The 24290-nt window shown below is 35.2% G+C and overlaps 1 protein-coding gene across 3 annotated transcripts in view; it reads left to right on the forward strand.

Annotated features, from left to right (window-relative positions):
* svr (Carboxypeptidase D svr) overlaps nt 1-24290 on the forward strand; it is a 49234-nt gene that overhangs the window by 22058 nt on the left and 2886 nt on the right. Inside the window, exons 7-19 of one of the 3 annotated variants that reach the window (XM_068767187.1) lie at nt 4735-4968; nt 5519-5713; nt 6025-6110; nt 8155-8355; nt 9435-9520; nt 10678-10834; nt 11328-11494; nt 13169-13279; nt 18523-18679; nt 19174-19843; nt 20731-20903; nt 21512-21650; nt 23103-23305. In XM_068767187.1, the coding sequence (XP_068623288.1) occupies nt 4735-4968; nt 5519-5713; nt 6025-6110; nt 8155-8355; nt 9435-9520; nt 10678-10834; nt 11328-11494; nt 13169-13279; nt 18523-18679; nt 19174-19843; nt 20731-20903; nt 21512-21650; nt 23103-23305 (2579 nt within the window). The remainder of the gene's footprint in view (nt 1-4734; nt 4969-5518; nt 5714-6024; nt 6111-8154; nt 8356-9434; nt 9521-10677; nt 10835-11327; nt 11495-13168; nt 13280-18522; nt 18680-19173; nt 19844-20730; nt 20904-21511; nt 21651-23102; nt 23306-24290) is intronic. The other 2 variants (XM_068767188.1, XM_068767189.1) reach the window with 2 other exon arrangements.

Raw genomic sequence — 24290 nt, forward strand, 5'->3', positions numbered from 1 at the left:
GGGCTGTTACCACTGAAGAAGTACGTGGGCCGCAGTCTCGTCTTCTTTCAGACAATCCAAGATGTTTATTGAAAAGACCATGAGCTTTTAAGTCCCTGACACCAGGCGCAGTCAGGGTCGCAACAGTTGGAGGAGGGTGCCAGAGAACCATTTGCTTGTCAGCATTTAAATCTCGTTCATTGCTGTGTTGACTCCTAGTATTTGATACGAAAGATATTTTTTTTAAAGCATATGGTCCGATCTATACATGCAATAAGATATTATATAAGAAGTTATAAATCTTGTTCCTTTTTATATCATTTTCATCAATACAACCATAAAATGTCCACTGGTAAACATAGTAGGTGATATAGACTTTAAATAAGACCGCTTGAAAGCAGTTTTAATCCAGTGTTTTGCGACAAACTTATCAAAGTTGTCTGTTTTATTTATGTTTGTCTGTATTGTACTTTATATAAGATTTTATATACCCTAGAAAAACTTTTCAGTTTGATAAGTCCAACTTAGAGAAAGAGATCACTCGAATCCAACTCGGATGAGCAGCTCAGGAAGCTCCGAAAGATGATCTGGACCAAAATACAGCAATGTTTAGATGAGAGTATTTGACCAATGTGTGTTACCGGTGATGATATACGGATCCGAGACGTGGACACTTGCGACGTGCCTCAAGCAATGGAGAGAGCTGTGTTCGGAGGTTTCCTGCGAAATCGAATCAGAAATGACAAGATTTGCAGAACCTAAATCACCGATTCAGCTCGAAGAGTTGCTTTTCTAAAAAGGCAGCAGGTGGAGATCATTGATTTTGCTACTGATGATATGGTAGACGCGGCGAATGTGATCCCCCCCCCCTCCCCCCATGGTGAACTGTTGTCATAGTCGAGATAATATGAAGGCAGTGCATGACCGCAGGATCTTTAGGTAAGGCCTGTACCTTACAGTTCTTTACGAGATCAAATAAAGAGTCTTGGGATCCGTAGATGAACGAAGTGACCGATGTAATCTAGCGGATTGAAAAGTTGGAGAAGTAGGAAAGAAGGTCAATACCTTGAGGTTCTTGATTGGACATCATAGACTGGCAAGCCCAGGGTAGGGCATTCACAAGGTGGGTAGATGACATTGAAACACATTGGCTACAAGCCACTTGGAGCTGGTCATATTGGATATATATGGAGAGCCCATGTCCAGCTGTGGACATAGGCTATATATATACAAAGGCTTCATATATATAATAAAAACAGGCTATAAACATATATTACCTTTAGTACTATGATGAAAAAAATTAAATACTATATTAACAAAGTTTCACTGTACATTGTTCTTTCTCAATAATAATACACAGAAACAGTTGTGTAAATTATAAAGTCGCGTTCACAGTGACCATGTGAAAGCATACTTTAGAACGTCTTATAGTTAGACTTGATTCGCTGTATAGCTAGGAGAAATATTTGGTTTTCCTTGTCATATTATCTAACAAGTTACATAGTGTATATAATGGTGAATGGTTAATATTGTATATAAATAAATAAATAAAAGTTTCTTTTACTTCTGGTGGTGGTTTGTCTTTTCACTAATGTCTGGGTTCCTAGTGCAAAATATACAACAAAATTCAGTACCTGGCGATAAATATTGCACATTGATCTTTGGAAAGAGACAATCGGCTAATTTCGGCTTCGTAGAGCGTTATCTCTGTCGCACAAAATACGACTGACATAACGTCACATAGGTAGTGTGAAACAGAGATAGTGCTCTACAAAGCCGAAATTAGCCGATTGTCTCTTTCCAAAGGTCGATGTGCATTATTAATCGCCGGGTACTGTATTGTTGTAATTACGTATGTGAAAATGTATTTATGTCGTAAAGCTATACATATTGTATATTAAATAAATAAATATAAATTAATGCAGAAATATTTCCTCAAATAAAAGTAAAGATATATTGTAATCTATTAATGTAGATAATAAAAGTGTGTGTAAAATCTGTTGAAATATATATATAATCTATGTTTTAATATGCAAATAAATCTGATTTTAACCATAGTAATGCTGGCAACTTTTATCGTTTAAAATTTCAGTGTTGCCAACTTGAAAAAAATATTTGCAGTCAATATTTTGAAATTATTTCATGTAATTATTTGTAGATATATTGTGTAGACCAGTAAAGGTTGTGTTAGTTTATTATGTGACCATAGATAGTTTTATGGGTAGGCAGTGTCCTAAAATATTGGAGCAATATTAAATATGTAATAAAAATTAAAGCAATAATTTTCACATTGTTATTAACGAGGCTTTCTTATACTGTCTACATTTAGGCAGTGGTTTTCAACCTTTTTAGTCCGAAAGTACTCACTCTTTTCATATTACGTATCTTATTAAATTTCATTTATTTGTTTCAAATTTTATTTAAAGACGAGGAAGTTATACGGGCCAATGGTTGAGAATCACTGTCTAAAGACTCACTACTTGTATTAAGTGAATATGTAATAAAAAATCCATGTATGATTAAAAAATATTTTTTTAATTTTTCTACCATGTTTCTATTAAATTTAAATTATTCAGAAGCACAGATTTTTGTTGATTAATTTTATTAAGAATATATATTAGTTTTTTTTTTTGATATTTAAATAATGCTGCCAGAAGTTATTGGCCTGTATTGCAATAGAGGAAATAAATTATTGTAACATATTTAAAATTGATTACTGTATTAATTTTGTGTTCGGTTAATACTGACCGATCAAATGTGCGAAGTTCACTGTGAAATGTCAAATGCGCGAACTTCATACCCAACTGTCAAACGCACGAAGTTGACGGCGAACTGTCAAACGCGCGAACTTCATGGCGAACTGTCAAAACCGGCGATGTTCATAGCGTACTGTCAAATGCGTAAAGTTATAATGCTCATTACATTTATAAATGTTTCAAGTATTTCGCAATGTTCTGATTTTTTTTCTATACGAACCTTCTAGAAATTATTGAGGAACTTATTAAATATATGTCCACCTGAAAGATAGACATGTTTTTAATCAGAGCTTTTCGTGGTCTAGAAGGCGTTACAGTAAATAATCCTTTGTTTTATATGTTATAAATAAATATTTAAACTTTTATTCAATGGCACAGTGTAACTTTAAAATATTATAGATTAATTGGGGGTAATATGAAACTTGATGAGAAGAAATATAAATTTATTAATAATAAGGCATATCTCGTTAAGGCCGTCGAAAGATCTAGAATGACCGCTTCCAACTAGTCCAAGTGGGAATTTATGGGGGAGGCCTAATTCCAATTCTAGATCTAGTGCTGAAATGATGTCATAATAGGTTTTCTGTGCTCCTGAATAGATAATATTCTGTGGTGTTGGTGACTCCTATTACGCACTGTCGATTTTCCCCTCAATCTCTATTTTGGTCTTCTTTCCCACATTTCCATTTATAACACGCAGCCATGTGATATCGGTGAGTTTCTCTATCTCATTCTCTATTTATTGTGTCCATTGATTATGAAATCTTATGTGCATTTCGTTATAGTTCATTATCAATAAATTAACATTTTGAAATATACCCGGCACTTGATTTGGCACACCGATTTTTCTTTATTAACACAATTGTCTTTGATGTAATATATGTTTATATATTTCCAATGTACCAAATCAAATGTCTCAACTATAAGATTTTATTATCTTTTATGCTTAAAAACATAATATTTCATAAACAATGACCTTTATTAACATGTACGTAGTGTTCAATATCGTAGTGTAGTTAGATTTTAGGTAATATTTTAAAACAGATATATATATATATATATATATATTAGGTGGAACTAGAAAGATAAAAGATACAAAGGTACAGATAGGTTATCATTGATTATATATATTACATTTAATTCATGAATATACAGGATGATATAATTAATGTATAGCTTATTTGCCGTCAGTTAATATATGTCACACCTATATAAAAATTAATGATCTCAGAAATAATAAATAACGATAATATAGTAAAAAATGAGTTTTTAAAATTCGGATTAATATTTGAAATTAATGGTATACCATCTGTATATATATATATACTTCAAGAAAATTTTAATCTGTCCTTAAAAAAGAATAAAATTTTGGTAGATCATTCAATACAGAGTAATTGAAAATAGGTGTAAAAATTAAAGATTTTTGTTGACAAATGAGTTATATATAGTCCAGCGGTAGAAGACTGACTTAGTATATTAGGTTGTGGGTTCGATACTCGGGATATTTTATATATTTGACATTTTTGTGCATTAATTATATAGGATTGCCATTGCTCACATGCTTCTAGAAGATGAGCAGTAGCGTCTTCTGCGTACTATATCACCACACTGCGATCGCCAACCCACTTGCCAACTGTGGCGATTGTGGTATATATCCATAGATATCTATTGCGATAGGCCTATGACTTGTAGTGGGTGTCGTAGTCGATTAGATATGTATTTTTTTATTTATTTAGATACATTGAAATAATACAATCAAACGTTATCACCATTAAAACTTCTGAACCTCCTTCGGATGATATCTAGAACGTAGCGATAGGCTTTCATTCAACCAAGTTCCTGTTCATTAAACCATATTTTATTAATCTTATAATTACGACACAATAATCTGCCAAATGACTAGGGTAAATGTATTACGATAGAGATATTTACATATCGTTCATGAAAAAAAATGAATATATAAATCATAACCCAACCTAACCTAACCATTGCGCGGGAGATGTGAAAATGGCGGGCGAATCTACAGAGCGTAATAGGCATCCGCGTCACAACATCGACGGCATTCCCCCAGCGGACTTCGCGCATCACGACTACCCTAAGATGGAAGCCTACCTTCAGCGCTTGAAGGATGCCTACCCTGACATCACCAGACTGTCCAGCATTGGGAAATCCGTGGAGGGTAGGGAGCTCTACGTGCTTGAGATCACAAAGGATCCTGGCAAACATATACCTGGTAAGATTTCTTTTATTTATATAGTTGTAATGTATTAGGCGATTGTCTTCCATCTCACCCGATGGAAAATGTAGATGAAGACGAAAGTGCTAAACGCCCATCCAAAAGAAACCTCACTCTACTGTTAAAGGCTCCAGAGTTCAACTCATCAGAAATAATAGACCCAGACAGGTTGTTCCACATCTTGGCAACTCTCACTAAAGAGATTATTTGGTGTTATATAGGGTGATTGGAAATAGATGTAAAAGCATTTTGGTGACAAGTGTATATATTACCTTCTTTAACCCTCAAATGCATGCTATCTAGTGATGAATCTAAAATTAAAAGTATATTACAAAATAAATCTTATAGCATTCAAGATATATTAGTCGAAATGTGATGAACTTTGTTTGTTGACTCATTTGCAAGGTTAATGTTAAATTTCATTTTAAAAATAGCAACTCTTGAATTTCTGGTCAGTTCTTCTCAGCAGATCATCATTCCGAACCGGTGGTAACTTACTACATATATGTTAAATACCTAATTGAATAAAGAGAATTTATATCATCAGGTAAACCGGAGTTCAAATACGTAGCCAACATGCATGGTAACGAGGTGATAGGACGTGAGATGCTGCTCCTACTAGCCAAGTACCTCTGCCAGAAATACACCAGCGGTGATGAGAGGGTCCAGAGGCTGTTGAACACCACCAGGGTGCATCTCCTACCCAGCATGAATCCAGACGGATACGAGAGGAGTAGAGAAAGTGAGTCTGTTCAAAAATGTTACTTCATGATTTAAACTGCCTTTAAGTTTGCTTGCTTTAAGTACTTATACAAGTGGGGGGGGGGGTGCAGAAGAAAAGGAGTACTGAACTAAGATGAAGCTGTTCAAGAAGAAGAGCCAAGACCTAAATAGAGAGACATGTAATAATCATATTAAAAACTTTTATGATACAACAAATATAAACATTGACAAGTAAAATATATGTATATGCATTTTCGAACAATGCGAAATCTGTCGGGGCGGTTGGAGTATTTGTCGATGGAAAGATATATATCTCTTGTATCCTTGCAGGAGACTTCAGCAGTGTGGTAGGCAGATCAAACGCGCACAACGTAGACCTCAACAGAAACTTCCCGGACCAGTTTGGACCCACGAAGGTAACTGCTAAAATAAACTAAACAACTCCCTGCATCTGATTTTATTAGATTATTGGTAGTATATATTTTGGTAGGTTTGGTAGAAATATTCTACCGTGAACAAAGTTTTTCGATAAAGATATCAGAAATGTAATGTATATGTTATTCAAACCTTAAATCAAATCTGAACAACAAAATCAAAATGTTCAATGGATGTACTAGATACCCTACCTTCTGGAGGGAGAACTGTCTTATGTGAGATTCCTACCCACTAAAAGCCTCTTGGTGGTTGTAGTCGGTACCTTTATAGAGGCTCCTGTGGAACTCGCAGCTGCTGCTCATTACTGTGCCAAGACACATCCTGGGAGGAAGCTGTACCTCCAGCATCCTCGCTGTACCGCAGCAACACGTGAACACTTCCCGTTGCTGCCCATCTCTCGGTTACCTAGAATAAAACTACTAGTTACTAGATTAGGCCTAAATATGAATATTGCAATAAACAGTGATATTTCATCCGTAGGATGTTCACTAGTGGGCAAATTCCTTCTCGACAGATTTCCAATAAGACTGGAAGTAACGCATCCAGAGTTTTTTGACGACCTTAATAAAGTCACATGTCAAACTAGTGGAAATATTAATGTAAATATTAAAATGTAAAATGTATAAATCTGGGAATGTAAATATGAAAAACGTGTAAGACAGGAAAGATACGTTATGTGAAATACAAAAAGATGGTACAAATAAAAGGAAGGTGGGTGAATATGGAATAATAATAACCAATATATAAAAATATATTTATCCAAATCTGTAACGTCCCTACCCAAACATTTTAGGGCGGAATGAGAAGTTCCCAAAGGCGGGGGGGGGGGGCATAAAAATATCTTGGAGGCCTTGCAGTGGTCTCCTATCAAACCTTAAGGCTCCATATAGTTCTGCTTGTAAGTGCCCACTGGCACTTAAACTAGCTTATCAGGACTATATCGGTTACACTTATTCTTCGTATCTTCTTAATATTCTTTATTGTACACGTTAAGATATATTTAATAAGTTTTACAATAATATACAAAAAAGTAAAATGGGCGGTCTTATACACGAGGCAATCTCTTACAGACAACCATAGTATGGAAAATGTAAAAGTACTAATAATGGGTAGTTTACGTGTACAAAAATAGATATTTACAAACAAACAAACATAATTATTTAATGGAATCAGGCGTTACCTTGCGGTAGTCCTTCCTAAGTAAGAAAAGGACCAATATTTAGCCACTTTCGCACATGCAGTGGTAGTCGTGCAACAAAGTGCACCGCCCGCCAGCCCGCTGATAAATGCGCGTGCGGCAAACAATGCGAATTACACAACTGCCACCGTCAAATTACTCAACACGTGTTTCACCCCTCCACGGGGCATCTTCAGGAGTTATGTTACACCGATTAGTGGCAAACACAGAGAAACAAACATAAACATACATAGACATACATACTTATACATACACATATATAACATATATACTTATAAAAAATAAGGTTTAATACATATTATAAATATAATACAATAATAAATAGAAACATCTATCTGACTTCGATCAGTATTGGTTCGATCGCACTTGCCTCAGAAAGAAACAGAAGAAAAAAAAGAAATGAATCAACAGATAGATAATTATAGGTCTAGTACAGAGTTCCCCAAACTTTTTTGTGTCGTAGACCCCTTGCCATGTGTTGGGTAGACCCCCTACTTACCTGATATTCCTGATTGATAGGTACTATCAGTGTATGTGTTAAGATCCACTATCGTGGACCTCCATTTCCATTTCATGGACCCCCAAATTATTTTTCGCTCACGTAGACCCCTTGCAGGTTGTCATAGACCCCTAGGGGTCGATATAGACCACTTTGGGAATCACTGGTCTAGTAAATGGTTCTTAACCATTTTCTTGAAAATAGGTAGAGAGTTAGCACGTCTTATATTCAGCGGTAAATCATTCCACAATCGAACGGCCTGCGTGGTGAAAGATTTGGCCATGAACGAGGAAGAATGCGTCTGTATTTTTATAATATATCCTTACAGGAGAACACAGTAGCTGAACCAGAAACCCAAGCGGTGATGAGATGGTCTTCATCGCTGCCATTCGTGCTGTCTGCCAACCTTCACGGCGGTGCGCTGGTCGCTAACTACCCATACGATGGCAATCCAGCCATGACCAGCGGCCAGGAGTTCCTCACCCCAGACCACGGAGTCTTCGTCCACCTTGCCCATGTTTATTCCAATGTAAGTACAGAATACAGTAGTCAAACTAAACTATATTACTACTTACTAAATGCTAGAATAGTATGGAAAATGCTTATCTTTGATTCCGTATAATAGCCATGTGAATTAAATTTTCAAACCAATTTACATGTTGCGTTCAACTAAAAACTCTTGAATGCTAAAATGAGATTTATTTAATAATATATTGTAATTTTAGATTTTAAACTAAGAAAATGAAAAATAAGTGAAACTTTAATTATTTTTAACACTATAAGATTAATGTGTCAGTAAGGTGATTAATCTTTTTAAAGTGATTTGCTTGTAAATGTTGAGTTGCCGAAAAGAGCTGTCCAGAAATACGACAGTTGATTCTTCGTAAATATGTCGGCCAAGATTACTGTAGCTCGAAGAATCGCACGTCTGAAATGGAAGTTGACGAGGATAAGTTGGTGATAAAAAAGGAAGGTCTGCGAAATCTTACGGAATCTTATTACATATATATATATAGATATATATATATATATATATATATATATATATTGATATATACGAGTATATATATACACTTTAACAATACACTTTAACAAATCCTGCATAGGTCTATGCAGGGTTTGTTAAATTTTTGAAGACAAAATTTACTGTATTTATCACGTGTTTTAATCAAAATTATTTACAAAATATGAAATGTAATGCATCTGGTATAGTCGATAGCCTGACTACCAACTTTTCGTATGATAAACACATCACACCCGAGATTAACAGGCGAAGAAAATTCTGTGGGATTCTATATTAAAAAAATTGAAGTATTACGACCGCTTCCAACGAGTCTATGAGGTGGCCTATGTCAATCAGTTCTACGTTTTATTCATTGGTTGATGATAGGTGACTTTTAGGCTTAACTTTTTGGTTTCTAACGATATTATATCATCACCTTATGATGGTGCTTCTGGAACTGCAAAACCTATTCGCAGCCCTGTTAACGACGGTCGTCCATGAAACCCAAGACCAAGGGATCCAAGAGATACTCAAAAGTACAGGCAAAACTCAAGTTTCTCTTTCTCTCTCTTTCTCCACTTTCTCTTATATTGTATCATTCACAGGCACACCACAAAATGCATCTCGGGCAGCCATGCAAGAATGTACCCGAAGAGAAGTTTCCAGAAGGCATCACCAACGGTGCCAAATGGTCAGTCTCAACACAGCCAAACACATTTTTGATTGATTACTTAAAACAGAAAAGGTTTTGTCCAAACCAGCGCTGGGGCAAGACTTTTTTTATTTATTTTATTTTTAATTTATGCATATTATTTTTATGTATAATCATAAAATTTAATATACTGTATATTAGCAGTTAAGTTCGAAAGAACTTCTTCAACTGGTCACTATGAACTTGACTTTCCAATAAGAACGGGTTCGATTGACAAGATATGTAATTGACTAGATTAGCCGTTGCATTCAAAAGTAAGTCTTACATTGGTCACTGTGAACTTGACTTTACAATATTAACGATTTCATTGATATGCTAAGTAGTATACTAGCGGTTATGTTCAGAATTATGCTTTCAACGGGTCACTGTGAATTTGACTTTCCAATAAGAACCGGAATTGACATGATATGTAATTGACCAGATAAGCCGCTGCATTCGAAAATGTATCTTACATTGGTCATTGTTAACTTGACTTTCGAATAGTAACGATTTTATTGATATGTTAATCAGTATATTAGCTGCTATGTCCAAAAGTATGTCTAACTGGTCACTATGGACTACGCTTTCCAATTTGTAACGTTTTTATGGGCATGATATGTAATTCAATATTATCCTTTGCGTTTGAAAATATGCCTTTGGCTAGTCACTGTGAACTTTACTTTCTAATTAGGAACAACTTGGCAAGATATGTAATTCAGTACATTGGTCGTTGAATTCGAAGATATGATTTTAATTGATAACTGTGAAATTACCTTTCAAATTCGTAACGGTTCAACTAATAAAATATGTAATTAGTACATTAGCTGTTACGTTCCAAAGAATACCTTCAATAGGTCACTGTGAAGTTGGCTTTCTAATTAGGAACGATTTATTAACAACAAATGCAATTTAGTACATTAACCGCTTCGATCGAAAATATTACTTCAATTGGTAACTATGGACTTGACTTTACAATTAGTAACGGTCTCATTGAAAGTATGTGTAATGCGGTATAGAAGTTGTTTCGAAATTACGCCCTCAATTGGTCGCTGTGAACTTGACTTTCTAATTAAGATTTGATTGGTTAAGGGCCTTTGCTACTAGCGCCATCTAGGAATTGTTAAGTAAATTACGACTGAAAAATGTTACGATTCCAGGTACGTACTGTCCGGCGGCATGCAGGACTGGAACTACCTTCACACCAGCGACATGGAGCTGACCCTGGAGTTGGGATGCTACAAATTCCCACCGGCTGAAGATCTGCCCACATACTGGGAAGACAATAAGGACGCTCTGCTGGATTTCATGGAACAGGTATCATGGAGAAAAATAATTTCAACAGTATGATTGGTTTTGTCAGCAAAACGTTATAAGATTTTACACATTCCAAACATCCTGTATTAAGAGATCACACTGAGATGTGTTATATTAATTTTTTTTTTAAATTTTGGCTAATTTCATTCATTCAATTCCATTCCAAAGCCTTTACGCCTATTATATACAGGGTGATACTCCTGTTTAAGTATCTGTTTATTAGTAATTATATCGAATGGCCACCACGAACCGTTAGACGCGGCGTGAATAGACTTCTTAATAAAGGATGTTTCAAATTTTTAAAAATTCTTTAATGATATTATTAAATAATATACTTTAAATCTTAGATTTAAAACTATAACGAAATGTCTAAGATATGTTACGAAACTTTATTATAAATGTCTGTACTTAGATATTTGAAGTATGTTAATTTATTGGAGACAAAATTTATGTGTTTGGAGTGATGATCTTGAAACGGAAGGTCTTTCCTCAGGTTCATACAGGGGTGCATGGCTTCGTCCACAGCCATATCGGACACGCCTTGGCAAATGCCACCATATCCGTGGGCGGCATCAGGCATATCGTGAAGACAGCACAGGATGGTGATTTCTGGCGTCTGCTTCTACCGGGAACCTACAACATCACCGCCAGCAAAGACGGGTAACAACAATTACTATGTCGAAAAATCTAATTATATTGTTATACAGGATGATTTGATCTAGAATTAATCGATAAACCTGACAGAAAACGATCTAAAGCTGTCACACATATTTAGAGTCACCCTGTATAAAGTGATCAACATGTTATATGTTACATTATATTTATTATCTATGGAACCGTTGATTTTTGGACACCGTGTACTATATATAGACAGTAAAGAAGATTATCATAAAAAGAGGAGATCACAGAAGAACCAAGGCCACAGTCGCAACTCGAAGAATTGCTCGTATAAAGTGACAGTGGGCGTGGCACTTCCCTCGTGCAACTGAAGAAATTGAGTCGAAAGGTTCTAGAACGGAGACAGTGATACAGTAGACCTGACGTGCGAAGACCAGACAACGTTAACGGGAAGGTTTATTCCGTGTATTGGGGATCTATCAGATTAAATAGGAGGAGAGAGAGAAAGAGAACTAAACGTTTGTCCCTTTAAAGCTTTTACACCTTTAATCAATCATCCTGTTTGTATATATCTATAGGTTTGAAAGATATACGTATTTTTTATAAGAAGTGTTTAGTTTAAAAAGAACCCAATAGAGGAGGAGCAGAAACAAATCATACATATATATATATATATATATATATATATATATATATATATATATATATATATATATATATATATATATAAAACTAAACTGTCGTCTCGTGTCCATCCAAAGGTTGTCTAGTAGAGATCGCCTCGGGCGATATGACTGTCTCTTGTACCTATATATAAATTGTTTCTTTTTTTTTTGGTTATTATCTATGGTGTACAAAAAATAAAAAACTGCTCACAAAAATGAATAAATTAAATAAATATAAGACGATATCTGTCTACTATATAGCTATATGCTTCAATAAACAACCATGCGTTGTTTTGAAAGCAGAGAAACTACATTTAAAGTTATTATTTAAAAAGTTTAATCTGTAATATTTTAAATTATCACTTTGACATCTCAAATACCAACTGCTTTACCGACCGGCGTGTACAATAGACGCCATCATAACACCATTGTTAACAGCGCCATCTATGAAGTGTCAAGGTTAAACAGACACTGCTTTACCGACATTAAATAAGCGCGGCACAATACCAAATAGAATTGTCAAAGTAGCTAGTTTCTTTACATAAATATATAAGATTGTTAGCTAGTATTTATATGTCGTCATAGCTCTAATAAGTATCATATAACACATATAGTTTAGTTTTTTTTTATGACCCTACGCTATTGGGGGCCTCTTGTACCCCTATTTGTGGTGGGATAGGGACTTTATTAGCATTTAATTTTTTCACATTATCTTTTATTTTCTCTCTCTGCTTTCAGTCTTCACATTCTCTTTCGGTCCGTTTTCTATCTTTCATGCTACATTTCTACTTTCTTACCCTTTTGCTCTGTTCGTCTATCATTCTTCCCTTTTTCTTTTTACATTTTTTCGATTTGTATTTTTATTTTACATTGTTACTTATTATATAATTATTTTCTATCACAGTTTTGTTTCTATTTACACATATAGTTTAGTATGTATATGTAGTATATGTTGATATAATTAATTAACCTTGGATTGACTGGTAGAGAATGTCCGCCATTACAATTGTAATAAGGGTAAATTTATAATCATGTGAACACATCTTTACAGATACGAGAGCGTGACAGAGCTGGTGACAGTTCCAGATACGGGCTCAATCAGCGTCAACTTCACGTTGATGGTGGACGACCCTCAACACTGGTCATCGGCTTACGACTTCCGGTAAGTCACAGCGATTTGCACCTTCGTACGACGACATTACGATCTACTTTGCTTTGTACTGTACTTATGTTTCTCTGACCTTTGCATACTTGATTGATCTAATATAATATACTCATAATTTTACTTATATAGCTGACTCTGTCATCTATATAACGATGGTGGAGACGGCGCTATATAAAATACTCTTCACATACGATTTTTTTTTAGAAAGAGATAACGATGTTTTGTATAGCGCTGTCCCTTTTACACGTATGATAAAGATAGCGCAATACATACATATAGCCATCACTTTCTAATAGCTAAATTACATATTTTGTAAAGTCTAAAATTTTTTTTATTAATATTTTAATTACATGCCTTTGCTATTCATAATAATCTTTTTTTTTTATATTCGCAACGTATCTCTATTTAATATAGTAATACGTTTTATAAACATTCCAATTGCGTTTACGAAAATTTCCGTCCAAATTTGACTAAATCCGTCTCATGGTTTTTGGTTTATAAAATTATTTATAAATATTTATATATATAAAACGCACATGACAACATTTCTTAATTGTTCCGTAGGATTATTACATGTGTATGTCTGTGTTACGTTATGTTTTGTATATGTATATTATATATGGAATTGTAATATAAATTTTCTGTCTATATTATATACACAAATTCACATAACTTTCTCATGTGTGTATGTTTGTAATTTTCTATTTATGTACTACAATTTCATATATATATGTGTGTGTGTATCTGTCATATATATGTATAAGTATTAATTCTAATTATATACTCATTGTATAATGCTTATATTAAATACAGCATGATTATAATGTTGTTTGTTTTAACTAACTGTCTGTTTTAAATAACACTATAAGGAGAGTTGCGATAATAGGTCGCGGGTTTAAATCCCGGGGAACAATGTTATGTAATTCACATCTTTGTGCATTAATTATATTAGACTGAATGGTATATTTAATGGAATCAGGTGTTACCTTGCGGAAGTCCATCCTAAGTAAGAAAAGGACCTATATTTAGCCACTATGTGTTTGGCACTAATCACACACCCCGTGGAGGGGTGAAACGCATGTTGAGTGATTTGGCGGTGGCGGTTGTGTGATTCGCATTGTTTGCTGCATACGCATTTATCAGCGGGCTGGCGTGCGGTGCACTTTATTGCACGACATGTGCGGAAGTGGCTAAATATTGGTCCTTTTCTTAATTATGGTATGTGACCCCCCCCCCCCGTAGATATCTTTGTGAGAGGCCTATGCTCTTTTAGAACTGAAAAGATTTCCTCGTTGAGAGTCCAAAACAGTTTTTCAGGTTTTTTATTTCAATTTTTATTCACATACACCTTTATTCTTTAACAATATCTTTTATGCCTTCCTTTTGTCCTTCATCTATTTGTTTTGCAAATATACCATAGTTCCAAACACAATGAAGTCACATATAAATATAAAAATATATTATTGTAAAGTTAAGACATAGTAGATTCTATGTTTGGAGTTTCTCTGAGAGATGGATTAAAAAAATGAGATCCGCAGTTGTCACCGAAATGTCACATGGCACGAAAAATCGCTCTTGTCTGGAGTGGCAGTTCAACCGGCAGCCGTTATGGCTGTAAGGTTCGATGGCGTTCACGAGGTAGACACGGCGTTGGTTGGACACCAGCTAGGTATACCGGTAACACGGTTAACGTCACGTGAGGTAGCTTGGGTGTCATATATCTTGTAGTGGAGTTCTATCGACTGAATAGAGTTGTAATGAAATATATAAATGTAAAACAAGATTATATATTTTTTTTAATTTGGCTTAAAAATTTAAATAATCTAAACTAGTGTATGCCCAGCTTTATAGTGCCATGCCGCACTTTAGCCTTTCTAAAATTAATATGTGTGTGTGTGTGTGTGTGTGTGCGTGCGTGTGTGTGTGTGCGTGCGCGCGCGTGCGTGTGTGTGCGCGCGTGTGCGTGTGTGCGCGTGCGTGTGTGTGTGTGTGTGTGTGCGCGCGTGTGTGTATACTCCACCAAATATTTCCTATCACTTACATTCGGGTGAAGTATTAAAACTTTTTTTTTAAATATCACTGTTACGTTACAACATAGATAAATAACAAATCGGTTAACGAAATAGGCGCCTAACATAAAACCTCTGTACGACAAGCATCAAATGCTTTTTAAATCTCACTAAATTAAATAAATATAGAAAACACTACATTAAAATTATTTGAAATTTAAATTTAATGTCTTCATTATATATATATATATATATATATATATATATATATCACTAGGTGGAGGGGGGGGGGGTTCTCAGTAATATATATGATTTTTTTTTAGTAAATTAGTAGGGTTAAACACGTGTCTAGTCAATTTTGGATTTGCCATCATTTGACTATTAAATTGCCTGTCTTTGAGGTTTGGGGACAGCGTTGGGAGACACTGATCCAAACCCATAGAGAACTTTTCAGCTGGCAGTTGCAGAGTGGGTAGACCAGTCCTCGTGTTGATATTTGGGGGGGGGGGGGGGAGAGCTGACCTTATAACCACGCTTTCGTTATGTCTTGTGTTACGTTTAGTCCAAAACACAAAAATTGAGAAAATTTATGTTTTTTGTTACATTAGATTTTAAAATTATTGGTTTACTTAATTAATTTAATTAGAATGTGTATAAAGTCTTTATTCGAATTGTAAACTTTAAAAAATAACAAGATATGTACAGGATGTGTAAATAGAAACGTAAGTGTTTATTGAAATAATGACGGCATCTTAAATATTGTAGTATTCATACCTTTTGGCAGCTGAAAGAGATAGGAAATTTATATAAAATATACTGATAAACGGTTGACTTATTCAGAATGGCTTTTGAAATTATTATGCAATATATTCAGATGTTTTCAAAAAGGGGTGTCTTACCTAGAGAAAAATAACCAACAAGTAAATCCTTTAATAACTAATATTATAATTTATTTTATAAAAATTTCCAAAAATCAGAAAATATTAAAAAATGGATTCGACCGCATTGGCTCCTTAACGGCTCATATTTTCTATGAAAGTGTTAATATATATTTAAATCCGTCAACGACATTTACAAAGATATAAGAGAATACATATGTACAATATATTCGTCATAAACAATTAAATAATTCAGATTATTTTATATACCATTTAAATACAATAAATAATTATAACAAAATGTCTAAAATTAAAAATTTAAGATATACCGAGTACATATAACATACTAATATGTAGTGCGTTTTACAATACCCTATGATACATATTGTACATCGACCTTTGGAAAGAGACTTGCGGCTTTGTAAAGCGCTATCTCTGTCGCACGATACAAATAGTCCGGTATCTATTAGGAGCTGTTACAACAAATATCATTTGCTTTTTTGATAATTATTTTTATTCTTTGTATATATACACCAATTTTTCTATAAATGGTAGCTTTAGGTTGGGGTAAAATAAAATAAAAAATAACATGTTCACATATGTTTACGTATTCAATTATTTAAGAAAATTACAACTGTACATAATAAACACTATTATACCTATTGTTAAAATTAAACATTGTAATAAAAATAATAATAATTATAATTATCAGTTACTTCCATTTCACTATATGTGCTCTCAAAGAGGTCAGGTTTTATTACAATGTCTGGTAATTATATGTAATAATATTAAGTATAGTATTTATATATATATCATATGGTAAAACTAATTAATTTTTATATGACATTTCGACACGTGCCTATTAGTTATTTTATTATTTGCAAAAATGTAGGTTGACTGGTAGAGAACGCATAAAGACATTAAATCTGCTTTAACAAATACTGTAAAAAGAGTGAATAATTAAAAAAAATATATAAAAGTGAACGATGTTGTCCAGTTGATTCGCAAATTGAAATGGGCACATAGCAGAACATATGTTCTGGAATGGTGTTTCGAAGACCTTATAAAACTAGACCAGTGCTTTTCAACCTTTATTGTTAACAACCTTAAAATTATACCTCTAACATATATATATTTTTAAGGGAAAGGTATGAACTGGCGTCCACTTTCGTATCCCCCCCCCCCCCGTAGCAATCAAATTTCCTCATTGTGAGGCGTGTGCACCACGTCGAAAAACATTGTTCTACATTTATATATGTATATATATTTATATATAAATGTGTGTGTGTATATATACATAGTAGAGCTGTTTGTCTCAATTTTCTCCATATATAACTACAAACTTCAGCAAGTTCTAGGGAAAAAGACGGTTTCATAAACTAACTCTAGATATAAACAGTATGTCCAGTAAATGACACATTGCGGCTAAAATAAATGATATATAACAAACCATATAGTTTATTATATAATATTAATATGTCTTTAAAATACACCTGAATTCACTTGCTATTTTCTCGAATTTTATATTACAAGTCACTCGGACATGATGTTTTCAAAAATTAAATATTTATAGCATAATATATATGTATGTACAATAAAATTCGACAATCAATTTCATAACTGTCACTTAAAAAAAAAGTATATTATTGTATCCAAAATTATATTAATGCGTGTAATTAAATGTTGATGCGCATTCAGGAATCTAATTATTGTCGCGCATCTATAATACTATATTTGTAAAGAGCAATTGTTGAGTTTCTCGCCGGAACTGCCTTCAGAGCTAATGGGAGCTTCCTGTATGGGAGCTTCCCAATGCCGACATTTTATGTTGATTGTCGTAAGTAGATGTCGCTGTGAGATTCAGAAATGGGAAGACCCGCTAGAGAACCAATATCATCATAGCTCGAAGAATTGCTCGTATGATAAGGCAGTAGCACATCATGGAACCGATGGCTGATGCTGAAAGGTTTAGTGGCGACCACGAGCTGGTCCACTGACGACATTACTAAGATCGCGAGAAGTCACAGGATGCAGCGCAAAAGTGGCGATATTTGGGTTAAGCCTATGCCCAGCAGTGGGCGTCCATCAGCTGAAAAAGAAGAATAAAGAAGATATCACTAAGGGTGTTTAATAAAATAACCTTCTACGTTTCCCAGTTAGACTTGTATAATATTACCTCATTTTAACTTTCACCCATCTCTAACAATATATACGTTCATTTACAATGAGATTTTGATTATATATATATTTAAAATACGTAACACCTGATGCAATTTATTTCCTAAAGTAATATGTTAATATAAATATTTAATGATTTTCATATTTTATTAAATTGCGAAACATTTTTACACAGGGTGTTGGACAATATAATAAACACAAGATACCACAACAGCGTGGAGATGTATTCGGAGTTATCTGAACTGGAGAACAGGTTCCCTGATGTAGCTGAGTTCAAAGCTGGTGATGCTCTTCGTACAGCTGCTCTTCATCAGCTGGAAGTCACCGACCAGGTCAGTTTCATCATATTTATTTCAGCTGAAAGATGCCCACTGTTGAACGTGTAAACAGGAATGTACAACGAGTTTTGATTTCCTTGATAAATTCATCTGTATGTTATGTGGGAAAAGGTTTTAGGCTGCTTTTGGAAACATCTTAGTTTTATATTCAATTGAATCAGGCATAACTTTGCAGAAGTCCATCCTAAATAAGAAAAGGACCAATATTTAGATACCTCGCACATGCAGTGGTAGTCGTGCAACAAACTGCACCGCCCGCCAGCCCGCTGATAAATGCACATGCGGCAAACAATGCGAATTACACAACTGCAACCGTTAAATCACTCAACACGTGTTTCACCCCTCCACTTCATCTTAGTTTTAAGTTGAAAGTGTCTTAAAGAAAAGTTTAATGTGATACTAATTTCAATCAGACAGGGATTTTTTGTGAAACACAGATAAAAGCAGGCTCAAACAATGTACCAGATTTATATTAAAATCATTTACAGGTTGGTTCACCAGAGGAGACAAAGTTCCGTATAGCCATCATAAGTAATCTGTATGCATCTCAACCGCTGGGCCAGGAATTGCTTTTGAACTTTGCTCGACATCTCACAACAGCATACACCATCGGTGAACCAGTTCATCAAAGGCTCCTGAAGAATTCTGTCCTCCACTTCATACCAAACATCGATCCTCTATACAAGAATATTCTAGAAGAATACGACGGCACAGACAAGTGTGAGATTCAAGCGTTGGAAGAAGAGTTCGGTGACAGCGTCTACAATTATCTCACGAAAAAAGAGATGAACCCACTCAACAACTACACAAGAGAGAAGTCTTTTATTGATCTTCTTCAAGAAGAGAAGTACGATCTGATGATAGAGCTATCATCTGGGTCAGAGAATGTAGCATATCCGGAACTATCGAGAGATATTTACGAGAAATTTGCCAGGAAGTTCCAGGATAACAGGACGCCTGGAGAAAGATACGATTGTTCACAGAGGAGAGGTGATGTAGTCCATGGGAACCTAATAGACCTGATCTGCGAGCGATATAATACTCCCATAGTGTCGGTGGGTTTGAGCTGTTGTAAGATGCCAGCGCCTGACGCCATCGGGTGGGTTTGGAGGGACAACCTTCGCGGGATTATGAAGCTTGTGGAAGTTGCCAATACGGGTGAGATTTGCTTGATTCGTAATTAATGCTGATTCACGTTGTCCACTTTTTTTTTTAATTTAACAAAATACAATTGGCAATGTTAAAAAAGTCATAAAGCCATATTATTTTTTCACATAATTTAAATCTACCCTCAATTCATTTTGATTCTTTTTATTTGATATCCTTTATTGTACACGCTAGGATATATTTAAATAGTTTCATAATAATAAATAAAAAAAGTACAAAGGGCGGTCTTATCGCACAAGGCAATCTCTTACAGACAACCATAGTATGGAAAAGGTAGAAGCATATAAGTAATGAGTAGTTAGCGTGTACAAAACATACATATTTACAAACACACGCACATGAACATACATACTTATATATATATATATATATATATATATATATATATATATACTAGCTGATCCCGCAAACGTTGTTTTGCAAAAAAATATATATATTTTAAATTACAAATTAAAAATTAGGGTTGATCGTAAAGGGGTGAAAATTTATGGTTGTATGTATTCTTGTATGCTGCATCATAATAAAATAAAAACCAAAAAAATTGTCTAAAAAATTAAAAATAAAATTTAGGGGTGGACCACCCTTATCACTTAGGGGTATGGAAAATAGATAGTAGCCGATTCTCAGACATACTGAATACGCATGTAAAATTTGGTAAAAATCGGTATCAAGCCGTTTCGGAAGAGTTCAAGTTCGAACACCGTGACACGAGAATTTTATATATTAGATATATATATATATTATATATATATATATATAAAAATTAAGAATTTTGCAGCCATTAGTTCTGCGCGCTACGTGATCTGCTTACCCTTTACTTCGTGGACTTTGTTTTCTCACCAAATAAACCAGAAAAAATACACTTTTTAATATTTCAGGTGTAAAAGGTTATATAAAGAATGAGGACGGTATACCTATGCGTGACGCCACTCTAGCCATAACGGGATCGGCGCGGCAGTACCGGGTATCCCGTAACAGAGCCCACTACCGCGCTCTGCTACCTCCTGGCGACTACCGCGTCATCATTCGCTGCCACGGCTACCATGATCAGGTTCGTATCCTTTTAACTCTTCTTTCTCTGAAAGTTCTCTTTCTCTAGGTACCTTGCTACGGACACCAAGTGCCCATCTATAAGGAGTGGTAGTGCATTAATCATACAGGATTGCCATTACACATAAGCAAGTTTCTAGAAGATGAGCATCAGCATCTTCTGCCTTCCATAATATTACACTGCGATCGCCAACCCGTCTGCCAAGTGTGGCGATAATGGCATATCCCCCCGTAGATACCTTACCACACACGATTCTAGTAACCATACCACACACGCACCATAGTCGCTACTCTTCCCCGTGGTCTACCATATTGTTTGCTGATGTCCAGGTATCTCTGGACGATAGAGCTATATGGGATATACCTTTGTAAAATTTCATGTGCAGAACAAAAATAGCAGAGATTAAAAATCTTACTAAAAGACGAAATTTTAAGCGTTTTGAGGGTAAGGAAGACGGTGTATGGGGTTGACAAAAACCAGGTCATCATTGCAATCTATGGAGCAAGCCTATCCCTCGCAGTGGGGGACAATTCCTTGGACGTCACGGGTGAAATAATCTAACCTGTGCTCATAATTCAATGTGCTGATGGTAGAAAGGTCTTCCACAGCAACTGACATGGCGTGTGGTGGAAGGCACCGTCAAGGAGAAGGACGTGGTGTTGCGCCGGCTGAACGCGGAGCACCTTCCCGCGGCGCCTGTGGATCAGCTGCCCCTGGACGAAGACCCCAACACCATCTACATCACCGGTTAGTACATCAGAACCATTTACAACTTTACTATTAATAAATTCTTATGCTCTCGCGAGGAGCCCTTAAGCCTAGTTTTACACAGAGAACTAAGAGTTTGCCGATCCCCCACACTCTTTCTCTGTCTCCCTCTCCTTCTCTGAAGTTGTAAATTTGTCGCTAATCATGATATTTCTGCGTTTGAAATATAAAATAAACAAAATCGAAACAAAACCAAGAATATATATTTACATTTTATAATTTTTTTTCAGACATGTAATTTCCTTTGATATTTTTACATTAGATAGTACATATACAATTTAAAAAACACATGATATCAACGCAATACAACCTTTATTTTTAATTGCACAAAGGCAAAGTGGTTACCGGAGCAGTGGTAGCGTAGCAGTAGGTGACTGAGATTTGCGGTCTTGGTTCAAATCCCGTGATAGGATCGAGGATCGAGGACCGCTCACAAAGAAATTTCCAGAAGATGGGCAGATATTTCCTCTGCGTACCATCACACTGCTATCACCAAACCGCCTGTCAAACCTGGCGATTATGGTATATAACTCCATTGATGTCTTTATATATATCTTGCAATGGGAATCTATGGCTTTACAGAGATCGCCCAATCAACCAAAAGTACATCAAACAAAAACCCCTCATGCTGTCTCGCTCGCACAGTACACGCACGCGCAGATCTATGCGCGTTCACTCACCCACTAGTTGTGCTACGCAAAATGTATAGATATAGCGGCGAAATAAAAAAGCCGAAAGAAGAAAACAACAAAGAAGTATAGGAACAATGCCAGAAAATCAAGTAACAAATGGACTGGCAATATTGAATATATTGTTTTTTATACGTTCGACGAACTTTTACTCAACTAGGTTGAAGCGTTATAAATTGTGGTAGGTTTTTGGCCTTTTGTAAAAATAATCTTTTAAACTCTTTATTTGTTTGATAATTAGGGGGTGTTGTCTGCATATATGTCAAACCCCCCCTCCCCATAATTTAAGTCATATACTATTTACAAACAAAAAATAAACTCTGTGTTTGGCACTAATCGGTGTAACATAACTTCTGAAGATGCCCCGTGGAGGGGCGAAACACGTGTTGAGTGATTTAACGGTGGCAGTTGTGTAATTCGCATTGTTTGCCGCATGCGCATTTATCAGCGGGCTGGCGGGCGGTGCACTTTGTTGCCAACTATATTATACCAATATTTAGTCACTTCCCCACTGCATGTGGGGAAGTGGCTAAATATTAATATTAATATAATATAAATATTAATATTAATATAAATTAAATTATAATATATCCTTTTCTTACTTAGGATGGACTTCCGCAACACGCCTGATTCCATTAAAAAATAAATTTTGTAACAACTTTGCTTCTTCCAAAATGCAAAGTACATAGTTCGAGGAGAGGGGGGGTTGCCTTCTTTTGTAATCTTTATCTTTTGTACGCAGGTCTTGCGCTAGATTATAATAGCTTGCCACTGCACCAGGCTAAATTATCTGTCTACCCACTAAACTCCATGAAGCCGCTGGTGACGAACACCAGTGATGAAGTTGGCCGGTTCATCATCGCACTGCCCGTCACCTATATGGACCGGGAAGTGACGGTAACCGCTACCATGGACGGCTACGTCGCACGGACCAGGCACATAACGGTAATAACTCCACCTTCTCTTTTCAACTTCTTTTTCATAGAAGATTAATGATAAAGTTCCTCAAAATGCTTAAATGACCATAATTCAACAGTAAATAGTAGAGAGAATAGTGTTTTTATTACTAAAAGCAGAGTAATGTGAATAGGCAATTAGTAGCTACCGCCTTTATCAACAACATGTGCGGAAGTGGCTAAATATTGGTCCTTTTCTTACTTAGGATGGACTTCCGCAAGGTAACGCCTGATTCCATTAAAGAATATGATTAGCCAGATGCGAGAGCAGTGCTTTTTGACGAAAATAATTTAAAAAATTTGTGAATAGGCACTTAGAGAAACTAATTGGCATTTACTGCAGTATTTCATTATACCGATAGATGAAAATATCTATGAATAAGCACTTACTATTGCGTATTAGAAAAAGAATGAATAGGCAGCAACTAAGGTAGTGCTTTTTACAAGCAAATGCAGTGAGATATGATTAGACAGTTACTGGATTAGTACGTTTTATTATTAAAGTTTGAGATATATAGTTATATTGCTAGTGCCTTTTTACTTGCAAAAGCAGAGAAATATAGGCAGACTATAGGCCTAACGTTTTATTAAGATGAATAGAGGCAATAGGCTACTAAAGTAATGCGTTGTAAAAATAAAGATAAAAAATAAATAGGCAGTTACTTGTTTACTGTATTTACGCCAACATTAATAGAAGCACAGTTAAAAATTACCTTATCCAAACTAGCAGAACTCAAGACCGTAGGAAAATTATTTGACCAATACGCAATTTAGATTTTTATTTAACTCATTGCGGATTCAATAGTCACTTGTTCCGACGCTGTAGTAAAGATGGCAGCACTGAACATCATTCTCGTGGATTGCGGCGTATGTAAAGTAATGTCCCAGCATTGGGAATATAATAAGGCATGAGATACGCCCATTTCTGTCCATGGATGTCAATTCACGCCCTGGCCATTCGGGCTTTTTAAATT

This window comes from Battus philenor, unplaced genomic scaffold (genome assembly GCF_028537555.1).
Source record: "Battus philenor isolate CCGP_79_NKW_IND1 unplaced genomic scaffold, ilBatPhil1.0.hap1 SCAF_23, whole genome shotgun sequence".
NCBI classification, from domain to species: domain Eukaryota; kingdom Metazoa; phylum Arthropoda; class Insecta; order Lepidoptera; family Papilionidae; genus Battus; species Battus philenor.